Consider the following 13,082-nt stretch of genomic DNA (forward strand, 5'->3'; position numbering starts at 1 on the left):
CACCTACGGGTAAAGTGCATGAATTTAGTGGAAAAAATTGAATTGAAGAATCAGGCAAATAAATAAGTGGAGGATATAAATCAGTGATTAAGATGGAGATAGCAAATAAGATTAAAAGAAGAAAAGCAGAATTATGGCCATATTCATAATTCATAATATAATTTTGCAGGGTTAGAGCAAAAATATACTATAAATTTTATAGCTTTTTTTTAAAAAATTTTAAAGTTAAAAATAAATAATTAAACTACACGAAAAACAATAGAAGTATTTATTAGAGACGAATTATAATAAGTAAAGCTGCCAGAATTAGACCTGTATGTTGTTGTTGGGAATTTATGCTACTTTTTCTATTTATGTAGTGGTATTGCTCTTTCAATTTTATAAAAAAAAAAATGTTGCTATCCGGGTGACATTACTCTTGTTCAGTTGCACTCATTTTCTATTTTTGAAACATTATAATTAAAATTTTCAAGTACCAACATGTGACTGACGAGTGAAATCTAGGGATTAAAAATTTGTCAAATTTTTCAGCTTATCAATAATACTTAGACGTGTACATTATTTTCCGGGTATGATACATCCAATCGTCCTCTTAATTTATACAAGTATTTCTCAAGATTGTGAGTATAAAAAGTACTCTAAGTAAATGACGGTAAATTTTATGAGTGGATTTTAACGGATTTTAATTTATTTGTTTTATTGATATTTGCTTTGTTTTTATGTAGTGTTTTATAAATTACTCCATTGTGAATGATTAAAATTTTTTATAAAAAAATATCAAAATAATTTGATTTGGTTTTTATTGTGCTTTTCATCTTTTTTTATTGGTCTCATAAAGAATTTCACGCAAATAAAGAAAAAATTGAATTTTTTAAATGGAGAATATATTATTGGAAAAATTACCTAAAATAATCCGACTTCTTATGATTTTCTTACAATAATTCCACCTATCGATTAACCATGAATAATCTCAACTTTAGGAGGTAACTCGATCATCTGCTATAGTAAGTAATTTACCAAAAAAGTAAACTGAAAATTAATGTAAAATTTAGAATTTTTTTTCGAAAATTTACATAAAAAATTCTAAATGATAAGAAAAAATCAGAATTTTTTTTATTTTTTTTTACATTTTTTTCGATATTTTATTTTAATTTATCTTTTAAAAAAATTACCATAGCAAGTCATTCAGTTACCAGGTTTACTCTAGGAAAATACTCCATAAAGTTGAGATTATTCATGGTTAACCATTTGGTGTGATTATTGTAAAAAATTATTCCAACATTATCGTATTATATCCATATGATAACGTTAATTGAGAAAAAGTGAAAACCATCGGTACTAAAAATATTAAATAAAGTTATTGAAAAAAACTATTAGCACTACAATTATTCAAAAAAATTTTAGATAAAATTAATGGAAAAACATTTAAGGACCTTAAGTACTCCCTCATTTTTTTTTTGTTCACTTTACTTTTTCAACGCATTTCAATGCAAAGTTTGAGTCTAGATATCTCTTAATACACATTCTATAAAATTATAAAAATTATATATTAAAATTCTTTCCATCAAGACGAATCTAAAAAGATTCCACATGAATATATTTTGTTTTTAATCTATACCCTAAAAATCAATTTTAAATTTTTCTCTCCTAAAGTGAAAAAAGTTAAAGTAGACAAATAAAAAAAACGTAGTAGTATTATAAAAATGTTAAAAAGAAGTTACTGAAAAATGTATAGAGACCATAAGAATCAATTGAATATAAATATAAATATGAACAAGACTAATTATGTTTAAATTTTGTGATATAAATATAGAAAGATTTATTTAGCACAACAAACAATAACTAAAATGACAAATAAAAGCAACTTTAAGAAATAAAGAGATTATGTGTTATTTTAGGTCGGGTCGAATCGACTCATACTCATCTTCAATTAATCGGATCAATTTTAAATAAATTTAATAATATAAAATGGAGGAAATTAATAATCTTGGACCATCACATACAAAGATGAGATATGAAATGATTAATAAGAAAAGAATTAGCATCGGATCTATCGACCTTCCGGAAGATGATGAGCATTTGGATTTGGGACTTGTATTTAGAAGTGTAGTAATTATTTGTCCCACTTAATTTGCCTTATTTATTATTTTAGTTTATTTTATTTATTTTATTATTTTTAAATATAAAAGTAAATTCATAATGGTTTTAATTACATTCATATATTCTAAAAATCTTTTTTTATTTACATAATTTAATCTTTTTTTTTATTTACATTCATATATATTCTATTTTTTTAAAGAATAATTTTTTTCTTTAATCAATAGTATTTGATCATCAGTATTTCTCTGTCCGTTTGATTTTGTACTAAAAAATTCAAAAACTCTTAATGTCTTACTTTACATATTTGAGTTTTTTGATGTACTAATTCCGTTACATATTACTTGCACCAAATCAATTTTTGCAATATTTATCATTTTATGATAATTTTCATATTTTGGCTATTACGAGAAAAAAATAGTCATGTGGAATCTTGTATTATTCGTCTTGTCATATATTTTCACAAATATTAAATTTTTATAATTTTTATATAACTCTAAATATAAACGATCCAATAAATACATTGAATTGTGCAAAAATTTATTTGGTGCAACTAATATGATAGAATAAAAAGGATTAATTTAAAAGGGGAAGATGTTACTTGTTAGTTGGAGGAGGGGAAATTAGAAGAGCTCCTCTTTCCCAAGAAAAATGTAACAGAAAAAAAGATTAAAAAACAGAAGAAGTACTATCTAATTATTACTATTTAATTTAATTAAAATGAAGTTGAATGAAACACCTAACTTGCATTCCCCATGTAATTTCAGAAGAGCTGCGCTGTGTAAATCATACTCCTATCACCACTAATACCTTCCACATTATTTTCCAATTCTTGCATTGTCCAAAATAATCCTATATTTAACCAATATTCTCATTCTATCATCATTAATATTCTATTTCTCCTTATTTTTTTGTAAACTACTTTATATTCAATACCCAAAAACATTGAATCATATACAATAATAATAGTTCTATAAAACAAATTAAATAGAATGCCGATGATATTAATGTTTCTAAGTTGTTATGTGTTTTGAAAAACTTATTAATTATTATTATTATTATTTATATTATTTACCAAATGTATAATAGTTTTTGATGTTATTGTAATAATAAGAATTGTTATTATTGCTTACTAAATATGTAATTGATCTTAATATTAGTGATATTATTGTTACTAACTTAACTTCCTATGCAAATACTCTCATGAATTTAATCACTACTATTCACTTCTTATAAAATAATATATTTTCTCCAAATATATCCTTAGATATTACTTATGAATACATATATTTAAGATGAGAACGTATTTATATTTATATGAATAATATATTGCTTACTATTATTGAAAATAAATGATTCAAGATTATTATTTGTTGAATATTTGTTTGTTTTACATAGTGAATTTTGATAAGAAAAAATAAATATAGTTGCGATACTAATGATAGAACATAATAAATTTAGTATATTCAATCTTAATTCTTAACTTTATCTATAAATGTTGACCCAAATTTGTTGATTCAACCTTCTATCTACTCATTAACCATAATATAATTTTGAAAATTCTAACCTAAATATTGGAAAATGTTTTTTATAATCCATGGCAATTTAAAACCCTTAACCATATTATTTTCGCAATGTTGGCTGTTCTATCCTTTAAAAAAATGATCATAATAAAGTGGAAATTTTATTATTTTATTTATTTATCATACTCCTATATAAATTTTCTTAATACATATGCTGGTGTTCGATAATTGATATTAAATAGTAATAATGTAAAGAGTTTTAATGTAACATACTAATAGCCGTAAAGCTCTCATCTTAAAGATGAATTTTACTTTTAAATTTTCACTATAAGCTAATACCAAATTTCTAAGTATGTGGTAATAATTGACAAGCTAAGGATAATTTTGAGGAGAAAATTAATTAGACTGAGAAAATCATGAGTATTAATTTTTTAAAGTAATTCTACTTTTCTATATTATATCAAGTTTATTTTTTCATTTTCATTATTTATACCAATAAGAAAAAATAATTGAAATAAACATAAGTACATGATTAAAAGACTAAGTTATAAAAAAAAAAACAAAATAAAATAGATAGCAAAAATGCTCTAGATTACAGAACATGATTTTCATCTGACCAAATGCAATAATGCAAACTCCATCGAAATAACAAAACACACATACTTTTGTATTTCTAACTCCGATTCCATGTAAGACACAATAATGCAATTAGCTCGTAATTACTACCTCAAACCGTCTTTTTAAATTTGTTACATTCTGAAAATTTACTACCAAGAGACATATAATATAAAAAGAAATTGAGAAAATGTAGCGTAGTAAACTAATTACACTAAATAATACTCACTTCTTTGTAGAATTTCTCTAATTTATTCACTTTAACATCGTGGTAGAATTTAAGGAAATTACAATTATACAATAATTAGTCAAAAGCTTTGATTCAAAACCTTAAATTTAAAATTTTAGTTGAACTGATTCATCTAATAGATACTTAGCTTAAGTTTTTGGTTGATTGTCCGAAAAGCTAAATCCATAGCTTCATTTGATAATAAGATAATTAATCACTAATTCATTAACAAATCAAAGATACAAAAATAAGCACAAAGACATAGTAAAAGCTAAGCTAGACCTCTAAATTTAGAATAGAAAGTGGTAGCTAGAATGAATTTGCAACCCCAATTCCATTTTTAGTAATAACACTAACATATGATCATAACACTAATACTAAAAATATAACACAACAAAACCCCATTATCTTAATTACGTACAATAAACAGACAAATAAAGAAGTACATTAATTTATTAATTAAAATTAAAAAAAGGACAATAAATTAATAATTAGCTAAGCTAGCTAAACTAGGGTTTCTTACCAAGGGTATGTTTGTTATTATGCATCCAAACCTTAAGAACATGTCTTTTAACCCCAGTTTCATTACAGAATTGGTGCACCACAACATCATCTTGTTTTTGTATCTTCCAATCTAATCTCTCCGCTAAACTCAACATCTTATCCTTTTGATCTTGTGTAAATTTTGTCCTAAACCTCTTTTTTCCAGAAGAATTGGACCCTCCTTCCCCACTTCCGATAATCTCTTGTTGCCGGTTGATGTTGTTAACGTTGTTGGTCGGCGCCGCCATTGTTGTCGGAGAAGGTAAAGCTAAAGGTCTCTGTCCCCCTATCACGTGATATGCAGGTGGTGTTGTCCTGTTATAAGGGTAAAATTGGTAGATTTGTTGAGGGTGGTGGGGCCTAGGATGAGTAGGAGAGTAAAGTGTGAGTTGGTTGTTGTTGTCTGGTGAGAACAACTCTTTACGGTGGAAGTTACGGTGGCAGTTACAAGCTGCGCATCTTAACGCATCTAAACTGCCTTCTATTCCACCTGGCATAAACTCACCACAACCGTCAACGGCGTGACCTCCTATTCCGACGGCATGGTTTTTTAAGCACTCGCGATATCTAACGGCGGCTAACGGCGTTACTTGATGTTTTTTTAAAGTTGGAGTTATTGTTGCCATTTCTGATTCTTCGTCTTCTTCTTCTTCTTCTTCCATTTCCTCCTCTTCGTGGTCTTCTGAATGTTCGAACTCCATCATTTTTTTTATTTAGTTTAAATAATTAGAAAGATGGTTAGTTTAATTTGTAAATACAATTATAATTAATCAATTTTGTTGGGAAAAAATGGGGAAAGATTTGGAGATGAAGAGAATAGAGGAGGATTATTTTAGAGAGGAGATGTGAAAGAAAAGACTAGAGTGAGTGAGTAGATAAAGATTAGAAATACTAACGAATGGGAATTTATCTTATATAAAAGGGGTGAATTACTGAATTTATTGCTAAATAAAAAACTTTTAAAGTTAAAAAATTTAAAAAGTTTTAATTTTAAAATATTGTTTAAAAATTATACCTTTCAGAGTTAATTATTTTATTCTAAAAATTTTAACTTTAAAATATTGTTTAAAATTCTAGTTGTTTTAAAAATTCAAAAGATAAATATATACATAGATTTATAGGACCAATATCCTTATACTTAAAGTGGTCACAATAGGTTAATTGATTGTTTTAAAATAATTTACCCCTAAAGTTTGGATTTTTAGATAAAAATACAAAATTAAAAATTTTATAATTAGAGTACATAAAAAATATTGAGAATTTTAAAATCAATTAATTAAAAAAATGAGTATATTAATAAAAATTATTACCTCCATTTTTATGATTTTGCAGATATTTCTATTTAGTTTCCAATGACTTTTATCTTTTTTATTTCAAATCAATCTCACATTTTTTTGTTGGAAAATAATCTGCATGTAATTTTACATCGAGGAATTAGAAAATTGTTGATTAACATATATAAGTATTTAATAGTCTGATAGACTACTCCTCTTAATACTAATTGATTTTAGACTAAAAACTAGTTAAAAGTTGACTAAATACTTAATGGGCTATTGCTTTTAATACCAATTGATTTTATGATAGAAACTCATTGGGACTGCAGTCAATTTTACTTATTATTTTTTCTTTTAATTTTATATAGAAATTCATTTTCTCAGTTAATCTCATGTTTTAATCTATTTATTATTTTCTTTTAAGACTATTGTAGATTAAACTTTTTTTTTTTAGGTGCCACGAATGGTAGGTTTGTTCGAATAAATGTAAGGCTTGCGTTGGCCTGAACTTTGTTGCCCCTTTTTTACTCCATGTATTAGGCCTTACACTTTACTTTTTACCGGCACTAGTCGGTATACGATCTATTAGTGGTCATTTTGTGTTTGCCTATACAAAGGAGAGGCAAATAATTTCTGGTAGCAGTGGACAATTTGTAGTATCGTATGCCAAGTCTTTTAAGGCTGCAAGTCAAATACTTACTTTTTCCATCTCTCGCATTTCTCACCGGTAGTAAAAAAAAATTGAGTTGGAAAATGATATATAAAAGACATGTGGAGGATAAAAATGAGTGGTTAAAATGGAGTATAATAAATTTGTCGAGAAGATAAAAAGAAGGAAAGTGAAACCATTGCCTAAAAAGAAAATAGTGCAAAATCAGTGAAACAATTTAAATGAAAAGTGATGCAAACTAATTAGTAATCGGAGACGACTAATGAATAAGAAATAACAAGCACAGTGAAGAAATAAATGAATTAGAATTAAAAAATCGACTAACTTACTTGAATGAAATAGAAAGGATATTGTAGGGACCTTACTTGAAAAAATGTAAAGTAAGTCAGACAATTTTAAATAAAAATTAGGTGCAAATTACATCAATTTGTATGTAAGATAAAATTTGAAAATTACAAAATAAATATTCACTTTTATTTGGTCAAATCATCTAAATCACATGTGCTGTAAATTGCGAAAGATAGTAAACAAATCACAAAAATGAATAATAATTATATTGTAATAAATAATAAAGAGAAAAAAGACACAAATTTATATGTATCACTGTCGATGTACTAATAGCTATGTCCTCTAGTCCAGTGAATATCTTTACAAACAAATGAAGAATAAAAGATAAAAAAAATATATGGTCTGCCTCGAAAAACTCTCAAAAACAACTCTCCAAAGATTAACGATTAGAGTTTTCATAGATGTGAAATGTGGTAAACTTTTATCTAAAAAGGATGATGTTGAGTTTTAGATTCAAAAAACTTTTAGTTCTCCGGTTTTGATTAAGTTGTTATTGAAAATTGAGGTGAATGAGGAGCACTATACATTTACAACTTTTTATCATATGGAGTATGTTCTTCGGGCAAAGAATATGGACTACTACTCCTTCCCTTTGAATTAACTCTTTTTAACCACTATTTATGAGAATTTTTATAGTTAAATGAAATAAATTCAAAAAAATAGAGAAAATATTCATGGATAAATAACTCAAGTAACCATTTTTAAGCTCATAATTCAAATTTGAGATCACCACTCAAACAAGGGGCATATGATTTTTAATTTGGAATACATCACTTGAGTTTATTTTACGACGAAAATCTTGAGTATGATCCCTGAAAAGACCCTTACGCGTGCAACTTATAGCTTGAAGGCCATATTAGGAGGGGAGAGGTCTTTATAATTGTACTTTATAGAATAGACTATTGGATGCTCCCTATTTCTTCACTATACTAAAGCAATCATTATTAGAAGGAATTACAAAGCCAAAAAATTTAGCTTAAAATCCAAAAAGATTATGGAAGAATGGACAACCATACCAATTCACTATTGGTAAGTGTTGGTTTCAATGATCATCAAATTAGAAGTCTTTTTTAAAGTGGCATAGTCTTTTTAGATGTTCGAGTAGGTCTCAGGTATAATATTTTAAAATGGGTTAATTTTAATTTTTGATTTTATATATGTTTATGTATACTCTAATTTTATTTTTACATACGAGCTATTTTAAATCGGATCAGTTTATAATCGAGTTAATTTTTAAGTTTGAAGAGCTACTGTGAATAAGAAATGACGGTAACACTTTCCCAAAGGTCGAGGCATCTTACAATCTAATTATATTTCTGCCGCCTAATTCATTTATGGAACATGGTTTAACGGGGTCCAAATATTCTCCCATAATGAGAATCCCATTACCTAGTTTTTTTAATTTTTATTATGAAAAACACAAGGACTTGCAATTCTTAACATTTAGATGACCCTCGTTCATCCAAACATAGTTGAAAAACCTATCGTACAACAAAGTAGGTGAACATATTTTAGAACATAGTAAGTTCATGATCCCATCATTATTCTACAAAAATGATCTTTTCCACAACAAAATTTGTAAAAATATTAAAAACTTATGCTAGTAGATCTATTTTTGTTATTAGGCTTAATAAAAAAATCCACATCTAATTGAGTGTAAAGACCATATATATAAAGTAGCATGAAAACATAGTCTTTTTCAATTCTACATGGAAATTAGAAATTTTTTTATACATAGATAATACAATTTTAGTGTACTTTTCATTTGAATTTTGCTTTATGTATATACTTTTATGTTTTAGTGTTGTAGCAAAGATTAATGTTTAACATCTTACTTTTACTCGACTATACCTAATATTTTGATTTTTTTTTATTACTTGTTATTGATGACTCATATGATATTATGAGTTTCAATTTTAGGCCATCAAAATCTCATGTTAATTGGGTAGGGGTTACCAACTTAGTTACTCTTTTGTCCAATTTATTTTGCATCATTTTAGATTACAATGTGTAGGTTTTTTTATTAAAAAATGTAAAATAAATAGAACAGAGAAATATTAATTAAGATGAGATAACATCTTCAAATCCAAGAATAATTAAGATAAGAATAAATATAGTATTATAGAAGTACATAGAATACATTATTGGGAGACTTGATTTATTGCGTATTGTGATAAAAATCATCTACTCTAACCCAAATAGATCAGTATCATATTACCTCTTTTGAAACACTTGCAATTGATTGTGATATGTTAAAATATCGCTATCAGTAGCAAATATAATAGTGAAAGTATTTCACTTTCTATATTTCATCCACATTACTTCAATTTTTTAGCTTGACCCATTTTGTTATATTTTAAAATAGACTGTTGAAGCAAGAGCCAATTCAAACAACATTGATGATGACTTTGAGCATCTCGTAACTCACGCCATGTCTTGAACACTTGAGAGTGGTTCAGAGTGTGCCATGGGAAATGGAGTGCTAAGGTTTGGGTAACTTGATCAAGTGATGAATGATGATGAGTTGGTGTGCCTTAATGAAGGCAAAGAAGCATTCAAGAAGAGGTTCAAGTTGTGCCTTGATCGAGGCAATGACCAAGGAGACCATTGCTCGACCAAGGCAGCTTGTTGAACAAAGAGCAGAAGGCTGTGAAGGCTTCTCGACCCATTGAGCATGGCTTACTCGATCGAGCCGTAATGCAACAAGGAGTCAGTAGCTTTTGAGAAACCGCTTGAGTGGTCGAGCCTTAGTGCTCGGTCGAGCGAGCATCAACGAGGGAAACATGCGGTTCCTGTTTTAGTTTCGATTTTTGTGGGCTTTTAAGCCTTTTGTCCTAAGTTTTTCTAATATGTTTTAGGGCTATTACTAACAAGTTATGCTTGAGATGAGAGTTGTATCAACTCATGAAGGAGGATTATAAAAGCATGCAAGATCATATCAACACATTCAATCAATTGGTGTGCCAATTGTTAAATGCCGATGAGAAACATTCCGATGAAGAGAAAGCCTACTACTCTTGGCTTCACTTCCTAAGAGCTGTGAGAATATAGTTCAAATATTGCTCCTTTGGAGGGAATCTATCACACTTGATCAAGCATTGGCGGCGTAGAGGGAAAACGATAGGTTCATGGAGAGACATGATGGGGAATAGAAGAAGGAGAGTAGTGAGGCACTATTTGGTGAGGGCTCAAGAGAGAGAGCAAAGGATAAGGGTTATCAAGCTAGGGGGAAGTCTCAAGGGAGGAATGAATATAGTAATAAGGAATGTTACTATTGTAAGAAGAAGGGGCACATTCAAATGATGTACAAAGAGATGAAGAAAGACCTCAAGAAGATGAAAGATTTGAAGGTTGGAAGAAGAGATGGTGAAAGTAGCGGGAGTGCCGCTCTAGGCTTTTGTGAATGATGATGACTATGATGGTGCACTTCTTGTTGATGGGGGACTGACTCGTGGTAAGGAATAGGTGATTGTCTCCGGTTGCTCATTCCACATATGTTGTGAGAAGGAAAAGTTTGCTAATCTTAGCTTTTGTGATGGAGGCTTTGTCACCTTGCCTAATGATGAGAGGGTGAAGGTGGAAGGTATTGGTGAAGTGGTTTTTGTGACACATGATGGTGTCAAGAGAAGGCTAGGTGGTTTGAGGTATGTTCTTAAGCTTGAGAGGAACCTCATATCACTTGGTAGGTTGGAGTCTAAAGGATGCACTTTCAAGGCTAGTAGAGGGTTGTTGAAGGTCATTAAGGGGAGTATGGTGCTCATGAGAGGAAGAAGGAGTAAGACCAACTTTTATGTGTTACTAGTTGATGGTGGTTGCCTAGGCCACATTGATGATGGTTAAAAGTCACTCAAGAAGGTGACATTTGATGATGGTAAGGGAATTGGTCTTAAGGGGGAGATTGTTGAAGCAAGAGCCAATTCCTACAACATTGATGATGACTTTGAGCATCTCGTAGCTCATGCCATGTCTTGCACACTTGAGAGTGGTGCGAAGTGTGCCATGGGAAGTGGAGTGCTAAGGTTTGGACACTTGATCAAGTGATAAATGATGATGAGTTGGTGTGTCTTAATGAAGGTAAGGAAGCATTCAAGAAGAGGTTCAAGTTGTGCCTTGATCGAGGCAATGACCAAGGAGACCATTGCTCGACCAAGGCAGCTTGTGGAACGAAGAGCAGAAGGTGGTGAAGGCTGCTCGACCCATCGAGCACGGCTTGCTCATCGAGCCTTAATGTAGCAAGGAGTCTGTAGCTTTTGAGAAACTGCTCGATTGGTCGAGCCTTAGTGCTTGGTCGAGCGAGCATGTAACAGGAGCAGCAATCTCGATACATAATTAACATTTAATAATAATGTTTAATACAAGAATATTGCGGAAGTCTCAAAAATTTTAAATCATAACAACTGAAACTGTTTAAAACAAAAGTAAATATTACATCTGATAAGAAATATTGTTTGCTAAAAATGGAAAAAATAAATCATCATTAAGTCAAATAAAGATATAAAAAGCAGCTAAGTTCTCGATAAATAGTAATTGTTGCAGCCTAGATCGAAACTTGAACTAAATCCTGCAAAATGCTGCCATCCATGATACGGATGACAGCCGATTGAATAGGTCAGCGCTTTACGCCGAGCATAACTTCCTATGCAGCTCAAAATACGAAAATTATACACTACATTTACAAAATAATAATTTACGTACGAACTTATAATTAATTGACATCACCGTATACTGTTATTACCATATTCTTTTTTGATTCCATACTTTTAAGTCATTAAGATACCATTCTCGATCCTGACAGAAGTACGTTAACTGCCACTTATACAATTCGGTAATCTTAACACTTAAGTAAGTTCATTTGGTTAATACTCATAACTGTACCATGCATCATAGCATCAACACTAATCAAGTTTATCACTGATCAACAAGCACATCAATATGACACCTGATATATGTAAGGGTCTGGTTAGGTGAGGACAGTAGTCCTAAACCCTAACAATGGTGGGAGTCGTCACCCCTCCAATACAATTTATGCTCGAGCTCTACAGGATAGGTAGCTAACCCCCTGTCTTACACCGCATTTTACGTGCCGGCTAACACGAGCGCCGAGATTTTACATGCCGGTCCATGGTTCGACATTACCTTACTATTAGGGTCATTCACACAAGTACATCACATTTTTATTACTACAATTTGACATTGACTTTGACTTTGACTTTGATCAACTTAGGTGAAAACCTCTTTTATTTAATAAAATTCTAAATCATAACGTAAAGTTAACCTTTATGTCTTTATACATTCATTATTAAATTTTTACACATTCAATTTTATTTATAACTTTATTTTTAATAGCTCGCTAAATTCACACTAATAACTTAATATTCTATCAATAGTCTCCAATTTAATATTTTCCACAAGTAGATACTAAAATCTATTTCTCTTTAAATAAGTTTTCAAAATCAACATTTTCAACTTTACAATAAATAAAACTTTATTCTCTTCAAAAAAAAATCAAATATTCTAATTAAAATCCAAGTTAAAATTGCATCATTGGATAAGTTTCCAAAATTCTACAAGTTCACCAAAATCAATATTTCAAGTTTAGAAAAATAAGTAAACTTATTAGGTTTGCAAAAATTAACATTCTAATTGTAAAACAAATAAAACTTATATTTTCACAAAAAATAATATTTCGAGTTTAAAAACAAGTCAAACTTATAATTTTCACAAAAGTCAATATTTGTAATTATAAAACAAGTAAAACTTGTAATTTCACAAAATCAACATTT

General features: G+C 29.2%; 1 protein-coding gene across 1 annotated transcript; it reads right to left on the reverse strand.

Annotated features, from left to right (window-relative positions):
• Positions 1-4,634: 4,634 nt before the first annotated feature.
• LOC130807749 (zinc-finger homeodomain protein 1-like) lies at positions 4,635-5,891 on the reverse strand. Its single transcript, XM_057673070.1, has one exon. It carries the CDS (start codon positions 5,709-5,711, stop codon positions 4,974-4,976), a length of 738 nt encoding a protein of 245 aa, XP_057529053.1. The 5' UTR covers positions 5,712-5,891; the 3' UTR covers positions 4,635-4,973.
• Between the last annotated feature and the right edge of the window lie 7,191 nt (positions 5,892-13,082).

This window comes from Amaranthus tricolor, chromosome 3 (assembly GCF_026212465.1).
Source record: "Amaranthus tricolor cultivar Red isolate AtriRed21 chromosome 3, ASM2621246v1, whole genome shotgun sequence".
Taxonomy (NCBI): domain Eukaryota; kingdom Viridiplantae; phylum Streptophyta; class Magnoliopsida; order Caryophyllales; family Amaranthaceae; genus Amaranthus; species Amaranthus tricolor.